This window comes from Periophthalmus magnuspinnatus, chromosome 9, assembly GCF_009829125.3.
Source record: "Periophthalmus magnuspinnatus isolate fPerMag1 chromosome 9, fPerMag1.2.pri, whole genome shotgun sequence".
NCBI classification, from domain to species: Eukaryota; Metazoa; Chordata; class Actinopteri; order Gobiiformes; family Gobiidae; genus Periophthalmus; species Periophthalmus magnuspinnatus.
The window spans coordinates 25,577,687-25,603,679 of record NC_047134.1 but is presented as its reverse complement, the minus strand read 5'-3'; the positions used below and the strand labels follow the sequence as shown (position 1 = coordinate 25,603,679).

Genomic DNA, 25,993 nt, shown 5'->3' with positions numbered 1-25,993 from the left:
GAAAATGAGGGGCTTGACAGCAGCAGTTACAGAGAGGGGGACAACAGGTTTTCAACGTAAAGTCAATTATCAATGGAGCCAGAAGTGAAACAGTTGAAACCAGAAGTTTAGGTACACTTTATAAAAAGATACATATGCTTTTTTTCTCACTCTGACATGAAATCAGAGTAAACGTTTCCTGTTTTAGGTCAGTTAGAATTACCTAAATTATTTCTATTTGCTAAATGCCAGAATAATGAGAGAAGGATTTTTTTTAGACATGTTTTCATTACTTTCTTCAAACTCAGAAGTTTACATACATGTCATGAGTATTTGCTACCATTGCCTTTAAACTCTATGATTTTGGTCAAATGTTTTGGATATCTTTCTCACAATAGTTGGAATTTTGTCCCATTCCTCCTGACAGAACTGTGTAACTAAACCAAGTTTGTAGGCCAAGTTTAAACAGATGAATGTGGCACCTTCAGGCATCTGGAAATTGCACTCAAGGATGAACCAGACTTGTGCAGCTTGTGAGATTAATGTTTCATGTAACATGATATTATTATACTTGATATATTATACTTTGACCTGTATGTTTTTGTGGGTGCCAGTGTGGCACGATGATGTCATAATGTACTTGGAACATACATGGACGTGGAAGTGCTATGTGCATTTTTGTACCAAAACGTGCAAGACGTGTGTTTCTTAAGAAAGACCAGATCAGCATGCTGACTTTGTCTTCATTGAACCCAGATAACATGTACATGTCTGTATATTCTAAGCTAATCATTAAGAGAATGTGACGTGTGCTACTAGTATATAGAGCCCACTCTGGAGATGTAAAATTAGGAGATGAAGAGATCATGATGTTGAATCAGTTTGAATGATGCCTGTGCCGAAATAAAGAACCTGGTTTATGGATCTACTTGAGCCTACTGGACTTTTGTTTGCGGTGTGCCTCCGGGAAAAGCTGACAGTTTGGTGACCCCCGACGTGATAATCCTGGAGGCACAGGCAAATCATCTCCTCCACAGAACGCCTGAGAAAGACATCGCAAAAACGAGCTCTCCAGAAAGACGGTACGACAGAGGCCTTTTTTCATAGAATTTCTGTCAATTGGTTTAATGCTAAATTAATGTGATGGGTTTTTTTTTTGGGACGTTGTGTGAAATTAATTAAGTTATAACTTTAATACTATGTAAAATTTGTAATTATTTCCGTGTTTATGGCTTAGCACGAAGAGAGAAAAAAAGCACTAGAATTAATAATAAGTAGCAAGTTTACACTTAGATTAGGTAAAGTGTAATTAGAAACAAATTTAATCATTTCCGTGTTTATGGCTTAGCACGAAGAGAGAAAAAAAGCACTGGAATTAATAATAAGTAGCAAGTTTAGACTTTGATCAGGTAAAGTGTGATTAGAAAAAAGTTAATCATTTCCGTGTTTATGGCTTAGCACGAAGAGAGAAAAAAAGCAAGTTTTATAAAAAATACACTTAGTGGTTAAACTTTACACTAAAAAGAAAACAAAACTTTTAATCAAGTTTACACAAAAATGTGGTACCCAAAAAACTATATGTAACGCTAGCAGCAATTTTTATCAACATGATAAGATCTCAAGGAAACGAACCTGTCCAAATGAATTACACCCAGAATGGACATGAATTATCTTGCCACTGTAAAATTAAAACAGTGTCCGTCAAATTTAGCAAATATCACTAAAATATTAAAAGATCTAAAAGAAGAAAGGAAGTGTTATTTACACTTTGGCTGCATTTATTGCTATCTTTTAAACTTTAGGATCCATATTGGTCATGGCTATATTGTTGTGTTTGCGTTTGGCAGGGAACGCTAAGGTCATGACCTTAAATCCTCCTGTTTCAGCCTCTACCTCGAGTTGGGATGTTGAAACACAAAATAGAGAAGACAGTTGAAATGATTAAATTAGGATAAAATTGGATGGCATTTATTAGTGACTGTATCTTGTTGTGGCCAGATGGGGTATAGTTCTTATAAAGTGTTATTCATATAAATAAATTGACTAAATAAATAAGAATTTAGAAAACAGTTGATATCATTAGATGTTATTAGAAGATATAGATAAATGCTTAATAAATGTGAAATAAAACTGTTATTAAGAAAATACTAAGCTTGTTAAATTTATAAAATAAATAATAATGCATAAATAAAATTAAGAAAATATTAAGATTGTTAAAAAAATAATAATAATAAAAAAAATTAAATAAATAAAATAAATAATCTCAATTAAGAACTATAATAAGGCAATGCTGGCTCCTAGATAGATTTCGCACGCTATCTAAGTAAACCGTTTATTAAATAGTGACTCATTCTATAAAAATCATAGACTCTACGTCTTGAATACAATCAAAGCAATATCCAAATTGTTATACAGCAGCTGAGAAGGTAATTTAACAAAATACTAAAATATCACAATGTCCCAATTAAATCACATTAAACCAATTAATAGAGTTCTGGAAAATAAGGCACTTCACGAAGAAACAGATTCCAAAGAAGGCTCGAGAAAACCAGTCCATCATTCAAGGCATAATCAAGAAGTGATTACTACTACAAGGAGAAGGGGTGATCTTAAAGGAAGAACTTCTGAGAGAACCTGTTGTGGGAATATATCCAACTCTTGAAGAAAGAACTAGCAGTAAAACATCAAAGAAAAGCAAAGGTCATGAAGCTGGAATAAAGACAACACAGATGCTGATGTTGACATCCTGGTACTGTGTTCCACTCCCAAAGACAGTGATAGGATGACTCTTCAGGTGGCCTACAACATGGAGGCCCCAAAGCTATGCTGTTTGAGTTCAAGTCCCCCGCTGTCCTGTCCTCTCTGTAAAGCTTCACTGATAACAACCTACTGATAAGCAATGTGCTGGAGTGGAGAGACACTATTGTGGCCAGAATCAATGAGGCCTACAACACTGACATTAACTACGACGTCCAGCTCAGCCAGCTCTTAATCTTTTTCCGCAACTTCATTGTTGAGTTCCAGAAAATGTCCAAGCTTTCCTGGATGCTGCCATCAAAGTGCTCAGGGAGACCCAGTTCTGTCTTCCTGGCTCTGAGGAGATGACCACCCTGCCTGTTGTTCTGAAGGATATGACCACCAGCATTGCTACTGTTCTTCGCACCACCATCCAAGTTGTCTATGACAACATGGAGTACTACTACAAATGCTTTTGTGAACACCTTTAACACTATGGAGCTGCGCATGCCAATCGGAGATGTGATGACCTTTGGTCAAATCATCGACAATGTCGAAATAACTGGCAAAGGCATCTCTGACCAAATGTGGACTTCGTGAACAACATGGAGAGCCTGGATACTATGCTGGTCAAGATCAGCGAGACCCTGAAAGCGGTTGTAAACAAAACTCAAGAGTTTGTCGTTTCCATCAACTCTGACTATCTGGATGGTCTTTTGGCCAATGTGAACACAGCATACAGATGAGTTGTGACTGCTGTGAAGGACATTGCAGACCGAGTGTCCACCCTGGATATGGAACAGCTGAACCCTGTCTTTGAGTCTGTTGTAGATATGTTTATTTACGTCATCGACCAGTTCAATGTGACTGTGCACAGCACTGTGCAACAAGTGTCTGAGGAGGCTCAGAGATATGTGAAAGCCAGCACTGGCTGCCTGGAGATTGAGCTGCCCCTCCCTTGCTTCAGTGAGGAGCCTAAACAAACATTACTACCAACACACAAAGAAGGAGACTGAAGAACAGAAAAAGTGGGGACTAACTACTGTGAAGTTGCAATTGCAGAAATACCAAACTGAACTTAAAGAAGAAAGCAGTCAAACACCTAACTGCTGATGTTTTTCCACAATTTGGAATTCCACAAGGCATAAGTCAAGGAGTTGTGAACGAATAAATGCCACTGTCAAGAGAACACTTGTGAAGGATGAAGAAAGTCGACCAAATCCGGACATCACTGGACACGGTGACTCTGAGGAGCAACCCCGACCACCTGCTACCACTAGGGCTCCAGAGAAGGAGGAGAAAAGGGGGAGAAGAAGACGAAGGAAAAGAGAAGAAGACGAAGGAAAAGGAGAGTATAGGCCATATTTTTTGAAAAATGTTTTGAAAATGTTCCATGTGTATTCTTGATTATGCTAATTATGCTAATTTCTGTTGTTCTAGTGTTGTACGTTCCCCTTATTCATTGAAGTGTTGAGAATGGCCTCGGACAGCCAACAATCAAAATGGCAAGCCTCGATTAAACCAAGCTGACAACCAATAATACAGGTAAGAGACAATGGGCACTGAAAAGAGTAAAGAGAAGGACACCAAAACTTGTAAAATATTGTTATAAGGGACAAACTTGCAACATACTCTTCAATCTACAGTATGTGAAGTGCTAGACTGTGTGCGAGATGTACCTGCTATAGATCATGCAATAAATGTACAAGTTGTCTGTAAGGACACATGTCTGACAAAAACAATGTTTACGATGATAAAGTTATAGAGATCGCCAGAGTTGTAACCAGCACCAATGGACAATATAATAAAGAGAAAGATAATTTTGAAACTGACTTACAACAGAGAATTACTTTAAAAAAAAATAGGAAAATTATGCTTCTTATCAAACGAACCTAAAACATTGTAGAGGGCGCAAATCAATTACTCAACGATGCAATCCTTTAATATTATCTATCAAAAATCCTACATTTTATGACTCTGGAATATTCCATGGGATTCCAGTGTTCCAAATTTGATACTGTACCTGCAATAGAAAAATAAAGTTAAATTTTGAAGGCTACATCTAAACAACAATTTTGAACCTAATAAACCTGTTCCAGAAAATGATTTAACCAGAGAAATAAAATTGAAACAAACAAAACTGAAATATGTAATGAATGAAAATACTTGGCTAAAATGGGTACAGTATACTGCTCAAATATACTACATCAATACCATATTCTAATGAAAAAGACCTGACCTGTATACTTAACCTCTTCACTAAAAATAATTTGATAAAACTGAATGCTATCACTTACATAATAAATTACCAGTAGTAGCTTTAAAAGATGTACCATCTTGGACTATGGGAATGGCTACTTGTGTCCTTAAAGATGCAGTTATACATATAGACACAAGAAGTAATGATAAAAATGAAATGGAAAGTTTTACTAACGATTTCTGTTATTAGACTTTATCTTTTGATAATTATGGAGAATTTGCTTTTAACTGAACACACTACTGCTTGTGCAGATATTTGGTGGTTGCAATGTGCAAATTTACATTTGTATGCCATTCTATCAAAAACATGGTCAGGTGTTTGTGCATCAATTATGTTAATTATTCTATTCACTATAAGGTGTAGCAAATTCACTAAATTTAAAACAAATTAAATTGTCATACAGAGTTAACTCAAGAAATAATCATGCATTTAAAGAGGTCGTTGTCTTATCAATCTAAACCCAAACCCAAAGGATTGCCTTAGATATGTTACTTGCCAAAGAATAATAAATATGTATCAAGTTTGAAGCAGAATGCTGTACTTATATACTAAATAATACCTCTGCTGATGGGAGTTTTACTAAGGATCTGAACCACCTTAAGTCTTTGTCCATGGAATTTGCTAAAATCCTGGCGCATCTGAAAACACTTGGTCAAATTGGCTCTACAAAATGTTTGTTATCTTAGTCATAATTGGATGTTGTGTCATGCCATGTCTTAGATTGCTGGTAGAGGTCGAAGACATGTGCAGGGCCACTGTCCTAATGAAGAAGTTCCCTCGTCACAAATTTCGTTATTCTCCGTAAGGTCTCAATTCTCATGTCCTGAACCAATTGACTAAGTTTGGTCAAAACTATGTAGATTGATCATTTGTTTTAAAAGATATAAAATCCAAATTCTGAATCCTAGTAAGTGCTCCTTGTTTCTTATTTGCTGTCCGAGAGTCATGTGTTAATTTATGTGTTATGTTAGCCTAAGGGCTGGGATGTGTTATAATGCAGTGACTAAAGCTAATGCTAATATTTTACTCATTAGGGGAACTTTAAGTTGAATGCATTATTATGTGAAAGTAGTGTTTTGTTTTTAATTTTGGTGTGATCACATGTTTTTAATGTGATCAAAAGGGGGGATTGTGAGATTAATGTTTCATGTAACATGATATTATTATACTTGATATATTATACTTTGACCTGTATGTTTTTGTGGGTGCCAGTGTGGCACGATGATGTCATAATGTACTTGGAACATACATGGACGTGGAAGTGCTATGTGCATTTTTGTACCAAAACGTGCAAGACGTGTGTTTCTTAAGAAAGACCAGATCAGCATGCTGACTTTGTCTTCATTGAACCCAGATAACATGTACATGTCTGTATATTCTAAGCTAATCATTAAGAGAATGTGACGTGTGCTACTAGTATATAGAGCCCACTCTGGAGATGTAAAATTAGGAGATGAAGAGATCATGATGTTGAATCAGTTTGAATGATGCCTGTGCCGAAATAAAGAACCTGGTTTATGGATCTACTTGAGCCTACTGGACTTTTGTTTGCGGTGTGCCTCCGGGAAAAGCTGACAAGCTCCACAAGTCTCTTCCTGATATCTTGGCTGATTTCTTTTGACTTTCCCATGATGTTACACAAAGAAGCAGTGTGTTTCAGGTTTGCCTTTACAGACATCCACAGGTGTGTCTCTAATTAACTTAAATGGTGTCACCTCATCAGAAGCTTCCAAAGACATGACATCATCATCTGGGTGTCCCCAAATTGTTTAAAGTCATAGTAACCTTACTGTATGCAAACTTCTGACTTTTACAGAAAGTAATTTAAAAAAATCCTTCTCTCATTCTGGCATTCAGCAAATAGAAATAATTTTGGTAATTCTAATTGTTTCCTGGTTGTAGTCGGCCCAGAAAGCCTCATAATGTTTGAACTTTTTTTGCAAAATATAAACAAATAAATAAATATTTTTAGTCTCTGCACTGGTATCTAGGCTTGTCACGATAATTACTACATCCACTTATCGTTCAATATATGTTAGATGGAACAATATTCTTTGGGGGGTGATTGGGGAACTCTTTATTTTTCTGTACTATGAGATTACTATCACTACTACTACTACTACTACTACTACTACTACTACTACTACTACTACTACTACTACTACTACTACTACTAGATTTGAGCAGAAGAGGGTTGAATAAATTCTATGACTCTTTATAGATACAGATCTAAAGTACTCGAATAGGTAATTGTGCTATTTATTTTTTATAGCAGTTTGTGTTTTTAACCATATTATAAACATATTATATATTTGATTTTTGTATCAGTGGCAAAAATTAGTTTCTATGTTATCGATTATTGTCTATAGTTTGTTCTGCAGTATATCACACTTCAAAATGTGTTATGGCCAAAGTAACAGGCAATACAGTGCAAATAAAATAAATGTGTTTATTCACAGCAATGGAGGACAACATCCTTTTAAATTCGTTATATTGTTTTGTCAGTCTCTTGAGGTAAGCAGCTTTTGTAGCCATAGGTGGAATGGGGCAGACTGAAGACCATTTGGCTGCCAGTGATTCTGCACCTACACGTATGCAATCGTACACATTCATACAGGCAAGGTGAATGAAGTGTCGTGCCCAATGGCTACAATGAAAACATGCAAGGCCATTAACTGGAATCAAACCACCAACCCACGACTAAAGCATAAACACACAGAGAACGACACCTCATATAGCCCATCGTAACCTCACATAGCCCAAGTGCTGTTGGTATAAGTTAGAAGCGCGCCCTTAGTTTATATTTACTTCTCTTCAGGCTTAAAGTGTGTCGTTAATCCTGCGTCTCCTCTCTTGACCTCTGCCTGTTAGCATCTCAGCACTAAAGTGGTGTGGCTAATGACTTGGGCTGCCTGCTTCTCTGTAATTGGATGTTAATGACGCTCTTTTGATGCTTAAAGAAACATTTAAGTTAAGCTTTTTTCCACGACTCTTTCTCTTTGAAGAATTCTTTGTATGTTTTTTACAAGCCTCTTTGAGATTATCTTGTCTGGATTTTGGATTTTAGATTTTATTTCAATGTGAAGCAAGATTTCAAGTAAACATGGATGGTGATTAAGAAAACTTTAGACCATAGACTGTATAAGGAAGTGGACTGAGTGAGTGTGACGTCACCCTTAGTGTTCGGCTCCAGTCAAATGAAGCTCATTGAGGCTAACAGTTATAGCGGCGAATTTGGAGCTGAGTTGCACATTCGGAGGTCCGACCGCGAATATCATATCAACCGAAGTGCCAAGCTGGAGTGAGACTGTTGAAGGTAACGCCCCTTCCCGCCTGGGCCGCTGGTTTAGCAGGGAGGGGGGAGCTGAGCGACGGTGTCAATCAAACCTCTTAGCTAGCGGGATGACCTTGGGGAAAGAAGTCAGCTGATTTTTCTGTTATTAATGTTCATATGTTGAGCTACGGAAAAATACCAGGATCATGTAGGGCAGGTCAATATGACATGGGTGACAATTTTTCAACGTAAAGTGAATTGGAGCCAGAGTCAATGACGCCGGATGCTCACTTCCTGTTTGGAACATGGCGGCTATCAGGTTAGCTATATCCATTTATCCAGACAGCATAGAAAGAGAAAATGAAACTTCTCAAAGCGTTCAGATGTTAATGGGCCTATAGCCAGTGCCGATTAAAGAAACAAACATTAGCTGTTGTGTGCTATAGATTTGCAATTAAAAACAAAAAGATCTGGCTGAAATCATTAATTATAGAACCAATTATGTATTCATCGGCGTTACAGAGGGGAGTGGAAACGCGACCGTCACTCTTATCGGAAAAGTGTTGATTATTATGAACATGTCTGGACACAAAATGGGTTCAGTCTGGTATACTTCTTCTTTTCGTCAGCAAGCACAAAGTTTCATTGGAACAAACAGCCTTCAACAAATGTCTAATAATGAGCCATGGGGCTGGAGATGAACAGAGCGCTGGGAGGGCAGACGGTTTTGTAGAATCTAATACAATTTCACCAAAGCATTATGCGCTGTTTGAAAAGCTGCTTATGTAATGATATTAACTTCTTTTCAGTTTTCTTTGCAAGTAATGACACTATATGTTTAGAATTGGACTGTTGGAAAAATGGCTGACCACTTCACCTTTCAGCTGCACAGTTTGTATGCATCACCAATATAACTGAGAGTATGTGTGTATTTATATATTTACATATTTTCAAATTAAGCTTCAAATTATATATTAGGATGACATTTGCTCAGTTGGTAGAGTGTTTGCCCACGGATCTGAAGGTCGGTGGCTCAAATCCCGCTCTCGACATAAACATCATTGGTTGAGCGGTCAGATCCACTGATCCACAGATGAATGCTGTTGTTGTGTCCTTGAGCAAGACACTTAACCCACCTCACCCCCAGTGTCTGTGTACTCTGGTGTATGAACGTGTGTGTGAATGGGTGAGTGGTTCCTTGATATAAAGCCTTGAAGGTGGAAAAGCGCTGTATAAAAATGTGTTGCAACTGAACTGAAATCACAATTTGAATAGATGCAATTTGCAACACTGCAGGTAATAAAATGTCAGGCCTGTGTATCAAACCTTGCAACCCTTTAGTTTAAACCTCTACAAACACGTCAGTTCATTTTTCAGTCTTATTTCAAATGTTAACGCCTCCGGACATGTGTAAAATTTGCTCATAAAAAAATATTTAGCATATCTAATCGCTATGGCAACATGTGTCAGACAGAGAAAACCATCCATTTGATATTTTTCCAACCCCGCCCCCGTCTATTGTTCTAACATACAAACCTCTTATTTGCCCTTGTTCTTTCATCTCTTCACTGTCTTGATGTCACTGGATTTACAAGAGTCACTGAGCTTCTCTAATAACACGTTAGCGCCGGGCTCCTTCGCTGTGCCAGACGCTCTTGCCAAAACTTGCTTCAACTTTTTGATGTTTGTTTATGATACCCTCAGCGCTGTGATTTTCCCCCCGTGTTGTGTCTGCTTCACTGGCAAAGGTGTCACCTGCCATAACCCCGCCGCCTCCCGTGGTGCATTGTGGGTAGGCTAACAAGTGCGGCGCTCGTTGCACTCCTCAGCGGGGGTCCCTCCTGCTGGCTTACTGGAACACGTCTTGGTAAAGTCCAGATTCCTGCAGCAGCTGTGGGTTCTTGTGCGTGTTTTTATTTACTTTTTACTTTTATTGTACATGGAGTTAAGACGTTTGCACCTGTAGAGCAGATGTTTGAGAGCAACAGCTAAACGAGGAGATCTTTAAAGGGCCCCATATTATACCGTTTTCTGATCTATGTTGTAATGTTGTTTCATAACTGGAGTTGCGTTTTGTTTCATTCATTTGTTTAACGCACAAACCCTGCATACTACAATTTAGCCTGAGTTCTTCTCTCAAACTGAAAACACTCTGTTCCACCTTGTGATGTCATATGGTAATACAGGAAGTGCTCCACTGTGTTTTTAACCTCCATACACCTTCACGAGAAACATTTGGATAATTTCAGCCCTAGAATTGCTGATCCTATTGAATCTCTATTGAACCAAAGGTGAAAGGTAGCTGTTAATTTGAAAACTTGAAAAACCTCATGACATCACAAGGTGGAACAGAGCATTTTCAGCTTTGTAGTTGTAGACAGACTAATATTAAAAGGATGAAACAGAACACAACTCCAGATATACTTTTGACATGACTAAAACCTCTCAAGAGTCCATATATATAGGACTTAAATGTGGACTAATAGATTTTCTGGTGCAGTTTCTGAAAACTTCTTGTCTCCATGGAGATGTTATTGTTTTGCCTTGAAAATTCCATAAAACTTCAATCTCCGCGAGGCCAAGTGTACAGTATGTTATTAATAAAATCTCTCCAACTGAAGTGTTACAAGGCAAGTTTAAAACAACTCTAAGTAACTTCTCCAGCGTTGAACAACCACCTACTTGTCCTCACGGAGATGGTATTTTTGGAAAGTTTCACATTGTGGCATTAAACTAACATGTCTTACAATTATTAAAATATAAGTGTTACATTGATATAGGTGTTGTAATTGCTAAAAAAAAAAAATCTTAAAAAACTTGACATCACCTGCTTGTCTTTATGTAAATAGACAAGTTTAATGCCATATTGTGGAACTTTCCAAGCAAAGCAGTAATATCCTTATGGGAAAAAGCAACTGGCAGACCCCCAACAGAAAAAATACATAGTGCTCCTTTAACCCCATCTACACTTTTAATCCCCTACTAGTTTTATCACTGCATTTTATTTACTAAATCAAACCTTTTGCAGTTAAACTCTTACTACTATTGTTCGTTATAGTTGTGTGTGTTTTTGCTAACTAGATTCACAGTTTAAAATTACATATAGTGTCTTTATCTCTTAGTTCTCTCTCATTTTTATCTCCTCCATTCACATACTAACACATATACTGCAGATGTAATGTGGAATGCCCATAAGGAATTAATATAACTATAACCAGTTAAATATGTCAATTAGCTTCACACTTCACTGGCTATTGTCCAAGTTGTGCCCCACTCAGCACCAAAAACAGCAGGAACACGCTCCAGGCTCCTATAACTACACAACAATGAGGGGTGGGACATGAAAGAATGTTTTTAATTATATATAGATACGTATTTTTTTACTAACGAGACTTACCAGTGTTTGGCTTTCGTTTCTGGCGGAATTAGTGCATTAGCCACCACATGCAAAGGCGCTGTATGTGATTTTTTACTGTCTTACAAACAGGAACAATAGGTTGCCATGGTCCAAAGTTGTTCCTCACTCACCTTATGCGTTCTGAGCATTGTTTTTATTCACGCAATCTGTTTATAGGCACTTATAATGCCTATGTGATGGTAAAGCTAACAACACTGCCTGATTATCTGACAGTAAAGCGCTGTATAATTAGTCATAGACATCATGCAGCAGACTTATTTTGACCTCAAGACCTGTTTATACAATATATCTATATCTGTACTGGGACAAGACACATTTAGGTCAAGTTCATGGAAAAGAAATTGAACCTTTAACAAACAGAAGAAGAAGAAAAAAGCCTACTGACTGTTGTTATGGTTTGAAAAATAGACCACGGTAAGTCTGTTGAACAATTAGCCCACATGGCGTCTGTTGCCAATCTGAAAAAGTTGTCCTTTTACTTAAGATTAGGGATGCACCAATCCAATACTAGAATCGAATAGTGACGCCGATACTGAAAATTTTGCTAGGTTGGATATCAGTTTCAAAATATCGATTTAGCTGCTATCCTGGTTGAACATTTAAATTATGTAATAAGACTTTTCTGGCCGTAGTTGGTCCACAAAGTCTCAGAATGTTTGAGCTTTTAGTTACACAAAGATGCTCTGTAGTTACATAAGAGATAAACATAAGCTGCATAACACATTTCAAGTCGTTATGTTTTATTTTATTTTAGTTTCAGTTTCTGCTCTGGTATCGTGCAATATTGGGTATGAGCAAATAATTAAAGCCAGTGGTGGAAGAAGTACTCATTTTGTTACTTAAGTAAAAGTACAGATACCAGTGCAAAGAAAATACTCAAGTAAAAATAAAAATATCACATGAAAAATCTCATAAAGTAAAAGTATTCAAATATCTGTTTAAAAATGTACTTAAAGAGCAAAAAGGAAAAGTACATGCATATTTTGGCATCTAATAAAGCTTAAAATGCACTGATTTTGTGAATACTTGTGCTCAATTTTGTTTTTCTACCTGTTTTAATTTGTATATTTTTAACTCAAATTAAAAATAAAGCCTCAGCCTTTTCAGCAGGTCCCAAACTATAATAAAAAATAGTAAAAAAAAAAAAAAAATTTTTTTTAGAAAAAATGTAGTGGAGTAGACAGTACAGATATCTAAAATATATGCTTAAATACAGAATTTTACTACTTTTAGTTTGTTACATTCCACCACATCTTAAAGCCATTGTATCGAAATCAGTATTGGAACTGAAAAAGCTGCATTGGTGCATCTCTACTTAAAATATTTAGGTGAAAAAAGAAAGAAATTGGTAGAACAACATTGGCTTTATACCAGGAATCATTATATTAAACATACCATCACTATCACTAATACCGATACATAATCCCCCTTTACCTCCCCATCAGCACCTCCGCTTCATGTTCTGTGATGTGATCCCCGCCGATGCTCCTCCTCTGCCGGCGGGACAGGACAACACAAAGAGTAGTAAATTGTGTGTAGTCTGCAATCTTCTTGTCAAAGCTCAGAAAAGCATAAAAAAGCCTCACTGCCTTTAATCTGCGTTTGAGCCCTGCAGGAGCATTTTCTCGCACGCCTTTTCAGAACGCCATTCAAGTCCGACCTGCCGCTCCGCTCCCAAACGGCTGCTTATCTGCTCGTGTTCTCCTCTTTGCTCTTAAATTAACACATATTACTGGCTTAAAACGGCAATCCAATGACAACTGACTCTGCTGCGTTAGCTACTATAGGACACATAATTTCAGTCTCAATTTAAAACAAAATATATCTTTTGAATGGTCTTTTGAATGATTAAGTCCTCAAAATGGTGTCTATGCAGAAAACATTTGAATTCATGGTTTCAGCTTGAGTGAACATAAACATTTTGAGGATTTTTTTTTTTCCAATTAAAACACAATATTTATTTTTTTTAATTGCTAATCTCTATGGCAGCTGTTGTAATTCTGAAACCCATTTAAAGAAAGGGTTTTTGGGTTTAATGCAGACTTAGTTGTTGAAGCAAAGTGAGGCTCCTTGTGCTTTCTTGGATGAGAGTTAAAACATATTATAACATATTATCTAATGTAAATTATAGATACACTGTTCTTAGTAAATTCAAAATTCATATTGTAAATCTGGGGTCACAGGGAATTTTTATGTGCAGAGTAGTGCCCATCAACCTCACTGTTAGCATCACTACTTCCTGTTCAGTTGTATCTTTATTAGGTGTGTGCCAAGTCACACTAAAATGAATAATATTTAAAGATGAGGCAGTGGATAGAGAGCTGCAGGTGGATGTCACCGACAACATGAATACTTCACCGGAGGAAAGTTCTGTGTTTAGAAAGAGAGACGTTTGTGTCTCAATACTAACGCTAATGCTAATTTTGATGCATAATAAATATTAAAACAATGCAACAAACTGAAGTATTTTCATAAAAAAAAAAAAATCATGTAGTCTCTATTTTAATTATTTTTTATTTTAACAGGTTGTTTATTTTATGTGTTTTTTTTTTTATTAACGTGACTTTGAGACATTAACTTTGAGACACAGTGAGCTGCACAGAGCATAGACTGAATGTATAAAAACAGGACTAAAGGAGTGTGATGTCACCCAAAGCGTTCAGCTCCAGGCGAATGAAGCTCATCGTGGCTAGCGGTTATAGGGGCGAGTTGGAGCGGACTTGATGCTAACGCTGGTTGGAGCGACCTCGTGGAAAGGAGTCAGCTAATTTGTCTGTTATTAATGTTCATATCTTGATTTATGGACACAATAATGAAATTAAAACACCAGGATCATTTAGACCGGATTATTGCGAACATTTTAAGACCAAAATGACGAGGCTCACAGCAGCAGTTACAGACAATTTGTCAATGTAAAGTGAACCGGAGCCAGAGTTGATGTAACCGGAAGTGCGCCCATGCTGACTTCCTATTTAGAACGCAGTGGCTAGCAGGTTAGCTATGTCCATTTATATATACAGTCTATGGCACAGAGCCTATTAAGACAGACCCCTCTTTAAGTCTAGTTTCCTCAGTGTTTACCTCAGCACAGCGTCACAACTACACTCCTCTCGCTGTCATGTCTGCTGTCAGTGTAATCCTGCCTCTGTGTTCTCCGAGTGCTCTTTAAGTCATTTAAACGCATTAATCCTGTAATGAGATTCTGCGGGCTGTGTCTGAAAAGGATTGGTACACATGATTTATTGCATGTCTAAGAGAGACTGAGGACATTGTATTGGGGTGGTGAGACGCCTGTCAGATACAGTTTAACATAGCTGTAAATCAAGACCAGAATCCTGCAGGTCAGCGCTCAACACAAAACCAAGACTTTTCTCTACTTTTTTGACTTTCTTTTAAACTTGACATTTCCAGACTGCGGTGTACTGGGAGAATCTTAAAGGTCCTATATTACGCAAAATGGACTCTTTAGGCTTTAAGCGGTGTTATGATGTTGTTACCTCGTCAAAAACCTAACTGGAGTTTGTCAAAATAAGCATGACATTTGTATATTTCAAATGTATATCGAGATGTGACACTATTATGTAAGTATGAGGCCGCTCAGACAGTCTAGGTCTCGTGTAGTTTTAACTGGGGCAGATCCTGATGATGAGTTCACACTGTCTACATATGTATGAGAGTTGAATTGGTCCCCTGCAGCAGCACCAACAAAACCCTCCATCTCTCCTGAGCTCTCCTGTGTTGTGAAGCATGTCTTCCCAAACATTTGCATGAGGAATGCTGCCAACTCCAATGATGACGGCTGAGCTCCCTCAATAAACAACTGGCACGAGGTCGGGAACAACACAGCCCAACGATTCTGACAAAACCGGCCCGGCAAAAAGAGCCAGAGAATGGGATCGTGCATAAAAAAGAGACCACTGTGAGATCACTGCATGAGTCTGATACAAAAGAAAACACATTTTAAGGTCAAATATTACACAATTTTCTGATCTGTTATAATGTTGGTTCCTGTATTTGTTGTGTTTTGTTTCAATCACATGTGACCTTGTATATTTAGGCTGTATTTTTTTCTCAAGCAGAAAACACTCTGTTCCACCTACAGCATAATATGGGACCTTTAAACTACTTAAAGTTATCTATCTTGTATTTTTTTTCAATGGCAAGTTTTTTTGTAGCTAAAAAATCCAAAGTTGACTCTTGTGAGCTTTATGTCATAATCTTGTTACCGCCCCAAAAACATACCCGGGGTTGTGTTTTGTTTCATTCACACATGCTTGAGCAACCCCTTATTATTATTCTGTAACATCTCCAAAGCTCAAAATGCTCTGTTCTACCTTGTGATGTCATGTAGTGGTAGTTTTCAAGTTAACAGCTACATTTTATCTTTAGTTCAGTAGAGAATAGCAATTCCAGGGCTGAAATCATCCAAATGATTCTAGTGAAGGTGTATGGAGTTTAACAACACAGTGGAGCACTTCCTGTATCACCACATGACATCACAAGGTGGAACAGAGTGTTTTTTGTTCGAGAGAATTACTCAGCCGTTAAATGTGTGAATTGAAACAAATCACAACTCCAGATATCTTTGTGGAGGAAACAACATTATAACATAGATCAGACCATAGTGTAACATGGGCACTTTAAATGCCATACTGTGGAACATGCTCTTTTGAGTGAAACAGACTCTGATTATCTAAAAAGTGTTGATGGCACTTGTTTGAACTCAAAGTGCTTTACCTCCAGATTATGTAAATGAATGAAGCCAGTTTGACTCCCACGGAAAATAACAAGTGGGATACGGACTGCTGCGGGCTTTGTTACCGCTTCCTATTATGTAGAACTGAATGCACTTGCACTGTTTAATCAGCGAGCCGGATTTGGTAAGACTGAGGAGCATCTGATGAATACACAATGGTTGGGGGCAGCGGGAGTCTGGGTGGTGAAGATGTGAAAGATGTGGAAAGTTTTGTTCTTCACTCTGATAACGTTCTGTTGTTTGATTATTTACGTAATAGTATTTAGAATGACGCTAGAATGCAGTACTTGTGTGCGCCAGCAGGAGGTGAACTCTTAAAGACTGTGATAATGTTTTGTTAAAATCAGGCACGTCGACAGAAATTTCGGGGCCCGGGGCATGAAACCTCACATGGGGATCCCTATGTCTTCCCCTGGTTAGAATGTAGAAACAACACAGTGGTTATTAAGGCTATTTTTTCCTGATAAACAATTTTACTTTCCAAATAATATGGTGTCTGACATAAAGAGCACTTTGTAACCTTTCAGGGGGAACGTAGTCACCTTCTAGTCTCTATGGAGATGATGTTGCTTTGCCTTGAATGTTCCATAGTATGACATTATACTTGACTATCTCACAGAAGACTGATTAGCAAACATAGTAGGAAGGGCTACAGTATACTTTTAAATGTACTACGTAAGCATTATAGAGAGCAGTACATTTCCGTGCTTTATTTTTCTAGATCAGGGATGCACTGATCCTGCTTTTTTTTTTATTTATTTATTTTTTTAGGTCCGATACCAATTTCGATACTATGTTTAAGCATCTGCCAATACACAATATCAACTGAGTAGCAACTAAAAACTGCATTTATTTCCTTAAAACAAGTCCGGCTCAAGTTTGTACAAACAAAAACTGAAAACTAAAGATGGTGATTAACACGGCTCCTCTTCCCAGCAGCACAATGACACACAGGTCAGATATTCAGAGCATTGTGTGGTTATGAACTGGCAGAATGGGAAGAGGAGTAGAGGAGAGAGGTCATAGACGAGGGTAAACTGATAAACTGGTAAAACTGCAGGAATGACCTCAAACTTCTTGTATCGTTTTTGGATGGAGTTTGACTTAAATAAGATTTGCCTTTGAAGCTCCTTATCTGTTCATGTTTGTTGAATATATCCATTTGTAATTAAAAGTTTGCAATAAACACGAGAGAAAGATGAGGGAATACTCTATGGCACATGGCTCATATTTGGTAGAGGAATGTGGTATCAGATATCAGAGCCAATGCTTAAAAAAATTGTTGGATTGGAAATTTGATTGCAAATATCAATTCAACTGATATCCTGGTTGGACATATAAATTGAAGTATTTACAAATAGTAATTGGCCCAAAGAAACTTTATTTATACCTTTATACAAAGCTGTTCTGTTTCTTAAGGGTTAATTCATAGCTACATAACACATGTGAATTAGTTTTGTCTTATTTTATTTTTGTTTTAACAGATTTCCTCTTACTGTACAATGAAAACACTTCACACAGCTGACTTTTCCAACTAACCTGACAGAATCTGCTTAGTGATTGGAGGTGATCAGAGAGGCTCTATATTGGTGGCCACGTTTGACAGAAGTTGCTGAATGGACCAGGGATTCGAGACTCCAAGAAGCATATACATCGCTATATACATTTGGCATATTGTGTTGGGAACAAGGATGGGACAATAGATCATAATATCATTTATTGAGATAAAAAGGTTGACAAAAATCTTATGTGCGACATTTTATATAATTGTGAGAATCGGCAAAAGATAATTGCCAAACTGTCAGCAACTTAATCATTATCGTGACATAATCATTAATCGGCCATGATAATCGTGACACCAGATTTCAGTATCGTCCCATGTCCGGTTGGGATTTCCTCTTTAAATTATGCAAATTTAAAAGCCTCATTCAAAACAGTGGATATATTCTCATAATGACAACCACTTGGCCATTTATCTGCTAAATATCATATCAAAGTTCTCCTAAAAAGACAAAATGAATTTATAAAAATACCAATTATCTAAGAAGAATGCATTGAGCAGAGTTGTTGTGGTTACACTGGCCAGACTGCAGCGATAGACCACAGCACTTTATAAAGCACAGTGTGTTCCCAGTAAATGTAGTAAACGTATTCCACACAAAGTTACACTATTTTGAGTTGATGCAATGTACTAATTGCAAATTTTGAAATGTTGCGATAAGATAAGATGTTTGGCTTAAATTAAGGTGTGATCGTGCTTTTCTTAAAGGAGAAATATTTAGCTAAATTGACTTTTAATCATGATTTAATTTTAGGACAAGAGCGGGATTTGAACGGCCAACTACAGATCAATGGACAAACACTCTACCAACTGAGCCACTATCTTCCACTTATCGTGTTAATGATGAGTGACAGACAGTTGGTAGTGTTTGTCCACTGATCTGAAGGTTGGTGGTTCAAATCCCGCTCTCAACCTTAAAACATCATTGATAGGCGGATCAGATTCACTGGCCCACAGGTTGGTGGTGCAATTCCAGCTCCCATGGATGATTACTGTTGGCATGACACTTAACCCCCTTCACCCCCGATGTCTGCTTTGAATGCGTTGAAAGTGGAAAATGACTGAAATTTCCCTTTTCAACTCCCCCCTAGACACGCCCACTGCCAGAAAATACCATAATATTTCCTCTTTAACTGTCATTTTGTGATGTTATATTGACTTATGGTGTTGTGTATTGTCTCTTTGCAGTGCCTGGAAACTTAGGCTGTTACAAAGACAGTGGGGACCCTCCAACTCTGTCCGGCACCAGCGAGACTTCCAACAAACTCACCATCCAAAACTGCATCAGCTTCTGTCGCAAACAGAGATACAGGGTAAGTTGCTTTGTTTAAAATGTTTCACGGTATGTCATCAAACCTAGCTATCTCCATGGTAATAAGCAGATGATGGCACTAGGCCAAGTTACAGGTCAGATCTATGGAGAGACGACCCTGTATGCAAGACAAAAGTTCCCTGTAGTAATTTTGGGCATCTTAGTGACACTGTATCATTCATTTATCTTTATTTTTTCTTAAAGGCTTTTCTGATCTATGTTATAATGTTGTTTCCTTATCACAAACTTACCTGGAGTTGTGTTTTGTTGCATTCACACATACTCTGTTCCACCTTGTGATGTCATGAAGTATTAGATTTCGAGTTAACAGCTACTTTTTACCTTTTGTTCTGTAGAGATTAGCAATTCCAGGTCTGAAATTGTCCAAATGATTCTAGTGAAGGTTTATAGAGTTTAAAAACACAGTGGAGCACTTCCTGTCCTGTATTACTACATGACATCACAAGGCGGAACAGAGCGTTTTCTGTTTGAGAGAAGAACTTGTGTATTAAACATGTGTGAATGAAACAAAACACAACTCCAGGTCTGTTTTTTTTTTTAAATAAGGAAACAAGATTATAACATAGATCAGAAAATAGCATAATATAAGCTCTCTAATGCGGAAATCAGCTTCACTGGTGTGGCATTTCCGGGCAGTAATCACTACCATGTCCACTATCTGACTCTTTTTATGAAGTCAGCCAGCGCATGACAAACCAGCCCAGCAATCAGAACTGACAGCTGGAAATGAGTGTGATTAGCCCAGTGGGTACTTGTCCTCATAGAGTCCCATTGTCCCTCCTTTAAACCCATGCCAGGTGTTTATTTTCTGCGCGTGTAATTCTCCTGACGTGCATGGGCAGACTTTGACAGCCTCCTCCGTGCTCAGCTCTACAGATGTTACAGGAAGTGGCAGCAGACTGGCACCGCTGCCTACCATCCGACTGTTCCTGTTTGTAATGAGTGCAGGGCAGGGTTCATTTTGACATTTGAAGTTTTAGTCAGGATTTTGGTGAATCATTTTTGTTTTGGTCTAGTTTTAGTGGATGGATTTAGTTTAGTCTGTTGAATCTGTAATATGTCGCAAACATAGAGACAAGACATAGCTAACCGCCGTGGTCCAAAGAGGAAGTGAGCACGGGCTCCGCGTCCAGCTCCAACGACTCTGGCTCCAATTCACTTTACCTTGGAAATTAGTCACCCCTCTCTCTGTAACCGCTGTAGTGAGATTTGTCATTTTGGTCTTAAAATGTTCGCATTAATGCCTGATCTGTAACTGACTTAGTCCACTTCTTTATAATGTCTATGGTCTTTAACCTAATTTGTTTTCAGTTTGATAACAGCCTGCCATAGACAAAATTCTTCAACCATGGCCTTTACCCTTTAGGTCAAAGTTGTTACAGTTGTTTACATGTTAGTTAAATTGTCTGCTTCCTCTCCACAAATCCTTTCTGTCATTATAATGGTTTCATTTGACTGGAGCCGAACGCTATGGGTGACGTCACACTCACTTAGTCCACTTCTTTATACAGTCTATCGGGTTAGTCCACAAAACAAACTACCAAATTAAGGTTATGGTTAAGGTCCACTTCATTACCGGGACATTTAATACCATTTAATATCACGTGACCACACTAGAACTGAGACGGGAAAGAGGCTTTTTGCTGTTTTGCTTTACCAAAATGGAACACAATCCAACGAAAAGCAAGACTAGATATGTTGGTCACACATTTGCAGTTTAATGATCTGATAACAGACTTTTATACACACACCTGCCCCTGTTTTTAATGTTTTATATGGACCTGTTTGTTTCGTTCCTTTTTCAGTTTATATTGTATTTTAAACAGGGCGCCCATGAAAAAGAAAGTCTGAATGCTGTCATTGGATTTCCCTGTATAAATAAACATAAATAAATAAATTGTCTATGGAAATGTGTACTCTGCATTTGACCCATCATTCAAAACTGCTGGGGGAATTAGCCACCCAAAAATATATAAATATGTCATGAATGATATAACATGACAAAACCCTATGCAGACATTTGTGTGGTCCCAGATTAGTCCTGACGTAGACTTGGTTTGGTCTCGGTCTAGTCCAGTTTCAGTTCCTGTTTTGTCCCGTTTTCATCCATTTTTATGTGGTGTGGTGACCCTTAGTCATACTGTAGTCTGTTTTGTTTTTTTTTGTTTCATTTACATCCATAAAAATATCTCTTCGAAGAAAACCATGACGACATATATTATTGAGCAAAAGTAACTCTGCTTAGAAGTATGCGTCATCTGTAACTGACAAAGGGGCCTGTGTGATGAGTAAGAGCGCGACGGAGAGCTGAACCAGGACTAGAACAGGACTATACCAGGTCTAGAACAAGATTAGAACAGGACTATATCACAATTATACCAGGACTATACCAAGGCTATACCAGGATTATAGCAGGACTAGAACAGGACTATACCTGGTCTAAAACAGGACTATACCAGTCCTGTTCGAGTCCTGTATAGAAGGACCAGGGTTAACAAAAGTATTGAAAACTAATCAGTACTAAAACTACCTTAACCTTAATTAATTCTGAATAGCTTTAGAATGATCTTGAGCTGTATCAAAACAAGTATAAGACCACAAAGACTAGTATACACCCCCTATCGGATGACCGAGGGATTACACAAATATAAGGCCACATGGTAATATAGAAAGTACTACCATTTAATGTTGAAAATCACATTCGATTGCCTAAGTAAAGAGTTCTTTTCATTGGAATCGATGTTGAGAATCAAGTCTATTCCCTAGTATCGAAATCAACATTTTAGTATCATGACAACTATGTCGAGTTTGACTGGTCTAGAACAGGACCAGTCAAACTCTACATTAGGACTAAACTGACTTCAAACCAGGACCAAACCAAAAGTGTGAACCCTTAAAGAACCGAGGCATAGAATGATGCCGAAGCCATTTGCATTCCTAGTGGTTGAGGCAAAGAGCGTTGCTTGGGGAATCGTGTAACACCTCCAGTGGTGTCAATTCATTTCAGGCTCAAAAATGGTACAATAGTGTCATTATCGAAAGGACAAAGGCTCTTTTGAGATCGGTGGAGAGGTCAGGATACAAAATGCTATATGGCGTTTCACATTCCTACACCAACTCCTCTAGGAACGTGCTTTTCATTTTACCCTCATATATTTAAGAGTTAGAGCATACACTGTATAAAAAGGTGGACTAAGTGAGTGTGACGTCACCCATAGCACTCATCTTCAGTAAAAATGAAGCTCCTTGAGGGTAGCAGCTATAGGAGTGAATTTGGAGCCGAGTTTGATATCTGGAATTCTGTAACCATCACAGTAACCAAAAAGCCAGTCCACAGCGAGAATGTTGAAGCTAACGCCGCCTCCCACCCACACTGCTGGTTTAGCAGAGAGCGGGTGCTTAGGAACGCTGTCAATCAAACCTGTTGGGAATGGTAGCGAAACGACCTCGGGGAAAGAACGCACGTGATTCGTCTGTTATTAAAGTTAATATCTTGATTTACAGACACAATAGTGAAATAAAAATTGTGTAAAGCAGGTTAATGCGGACATTTTGAGGTCAAAATGATGAGGTTCTCTGCAGCAGTTACAAAGAGCGACAGTTTTCTAATGTAAAGTGAATTGGAGCCAGAGTCGATGGAGCTGGAAGCGCCCATGATCACTTCCTATTTGGAATACGCCGGCTAGTGCATTAGCTGTGCCCATTTATATATACAGTTTATGAGATAAAGTCACTGGTGTAATGGTTTTACTTTAAAAAGCATCATATATTTGGCTTTCATGAATTTTAGCTTTTAATGTTAAATCTGTAAAACGTGCTCAAAAAAATGTTATCCAATCACAACAGAATCTGGAATACTTCCAAAGAAAGCCCCTTTACATTTTCATGCACAATGAATTTTATCTTTGGATCTGGCAACCAAAAATCAGAAACATCCTCCACTTTCTGATTGGATAACTGAATTGAGAACCAAAACTCTTTTTTTTTAAATTGTGAATAAATCCACATTTATTATTAATAATGAATACATGATTTTACTATATTTACCTCATATGAAATCCAACTTACCTTAAAGGGCCTGTATTACTCTGATCTGTTGTAATTCCTCATCACAAACAGACCTGGAGTTGTGTTTTGTTTCATTCACACATGTTTAACACACAGACCCTTCATATTTATGCTGAGTTCTTCTCTCAAATAGAAAACACTCTGTTCCACCCTGTGATGTCATTGTGTTTTTAAACTCCATACACCTTCACTAGAATCATTTGGATAATTTCCTCCCTGGAACTGCCCATATTAACTGAACTAAATGTAAAAGGAGCTGTTAACTTGAAAACTACCACTTCATGATATCACAAGGTGAACCTCTGGAGACAATTATTAGTTTGTTTATAGACAAACTCATAATACGCAAAATTATGAATGAAACAAAACACACCTCCAGATATGTTTATGAGGAGGTAATAACATTCTAACATGGCCTAAAGTTCACAAGAGTCAATTTTGCGTAGTATAGGACCTTTAAATACACTTGTGTTTTTTCCAAATTCTGATATTTTTTTCTGTAGTTGGCAGAGAGGTTACATTTTCTCTTTAAATTTCAACTTTTGTTTTGCAGTTAAATTTTGTTCTTAGTTTAATTCTACCATTTGGTCTGCGGTGCCACAAATCAGCTGGGAGTTTGCGGTCCCCCTACATAATGGTGTTGTGTAATCATGACAAAACACAATCCAAATCTCAAAAAAAACAACTTAACAACATCCAACTGCTTACACATTCCAAAACATCTATCATAAATCATTTTTATTTGACTGTGACACCCAAGACTAAACTCTCGCATATTTAAACTTATTTGAACAAACAGGAAGCGAATGAGCGTATTTCACCCACCCGTGACATTTTCTCATAGATAAAAATTGAAGAGCATTGCGGAACATTTGTTTTGCTTTGACAGTTGGCCGGGATGGAGTCGGGATATGCCTGTTTCTGTGGCAATGAGGTGGACCTGCAGGAGAACGGGGAGTCGCCTGGGATGGAGTGTAATCACGTCTGCTTCGGGAACCACAACCAGCCGTGTGGAGGTGATGGATGGGTCATCATATTCGACAGTGAGTAGAAATATGTGTATATAAAGTGTATTACAGGTACACTGCTGTATTCAGTGCAATTCAATTTTATTTATATAGCACATTTAAAATACAACTTAAACTACCCAAAATGCTTCACACAAAAGTTGACAAAAATATAGGGTCCATAGGCAAAGAACAATAAAACACCAAGATATCCTGTCTAGCTAGAATTATATAGGGACAGCTACATGAGTTAAAATGTAAATGATATGACCACTTTACTAATGATGTTTATGTCGAAAGCGGGATTCGAAGTGCCAACCTTGAACTATTGTTTAAGAACAGAGCACATTTATGAATATCTGTATTAAACAAATATAAATATGCGCAATTATAGTGTTGAGGCAGGTAGCAAAACCTGGCTGTAAGTCTTTAGTCTCTTAGTCAATGATTTGGTGGCTGGTGTACCCAAATTTGTATAAATTGACTATTATTTTACTGGGATTATAAGGATTTAGGAGTGAAGTGTGAGTTTGTTCTACCTTTTGTACATGTAAATACATACTTAACTGTACTTTTTTGTATAAATAGTTATTTATTTGCATGAAATCCAGTCAGATTATAGAGATGCTTCATGGTGTTTAGACCCTTTTAGTTGACTAATAGTTGCATAAGCAATGTCTTTAGTTAACCAAGAAATTCATTAGTAGACCACAGCACAACTTTAATTCAGGCTTGTTGTCATGACGAAATATTCATACACTATGGACAGAAAAAAATGATTTAATACAGTGGTCCCTCATTTATCGCAGGGTTTACTTTCTAAAAATAACCGGCAATAGTCGAAATCCATGAAGTAGTCAGCTTTATTTTTTACAATTATTATATGTTTTGTGGCTGTAAAACCCCTCACCACACACTTTATACACTTTTCTCACACAGGCATTAACATTTTCTCACATTTCTCTCTTGTTTAAACACTCTCAAGTTCAAACTTTGTATATTATATCCCTCTTCCTCGATGATCGCTTTAAATTTGTTGCTCACGTGCCTCTGCTCCAGTGGTATCCACAGAGGCGCTTCTGTGCAGAGAAACACTTAAGTCCAAAGCGTTTCTGAAATTTGTCGGTGCTGAACGTTTCATCGACATTGTGGGTTTTGTCAGGGAGAAAACTTGCAAACATACAGCACTTCAGAGTCACACTGCGATCCAACATTTATGTAAATTTGTCTGAACACATTCTGTACTGTACAGGAGACACGGCACGGAGGAGACTGATGGACAATGGTCCACAGTCCCTCAGCCAATCAGGACGCAGAACACAATGCACGTTCATACACTGTAAAAAAAAAAAAAAAAAAAAAAAAAAGCATGCAAAATTGCACACAAAAAAACGCGAAGCCGCGATATGAACATTAATAACAGATCAGGCGCCTTCTTTCCCCAAGGTCTCTCTGTGTCTATGGGTGACATCATATTCCCTCAGTCCACTTGTTTATACAGTCTGTGGATTTAACACATCAAAATCAACATTATATGTTGAAACCAGTCAGATCAAGATTTCTGTTTCTGAATCCAAGTACATCATGTACTTTTCTGTTTT

At 37.7% G+C, this 25,993-nt stretch overlaps 1 protein-coding gene across 2 annotated transcripts in view; it reads left to right on the top strand.

Annotated features, from left to right (window-relative positions):
- kremen1 (kringle containing transmembrane protein 1) overlaps positions 1-25,993 on the top strand; it is a 132,684-nt gene that overhangs the window by 91,527 nt on the left and 15,164 nt on the right. For both annotated transcript variants that reach the window (XM_033973288.2, XM_033973287.2), the window contains exons 4-5: positions 19,173-19,297; positions 24,275-24,428. In XM_033973288.2, the coding sequence (XP_033829179.1) occupies positions 19,173-19,297; positions 24,275-24,428 (279 nt within the window). The remainder of the gene's footprint in view (positions 1-19,172; positions 19,298-24,274; positions 24,429-25,993) is intronic.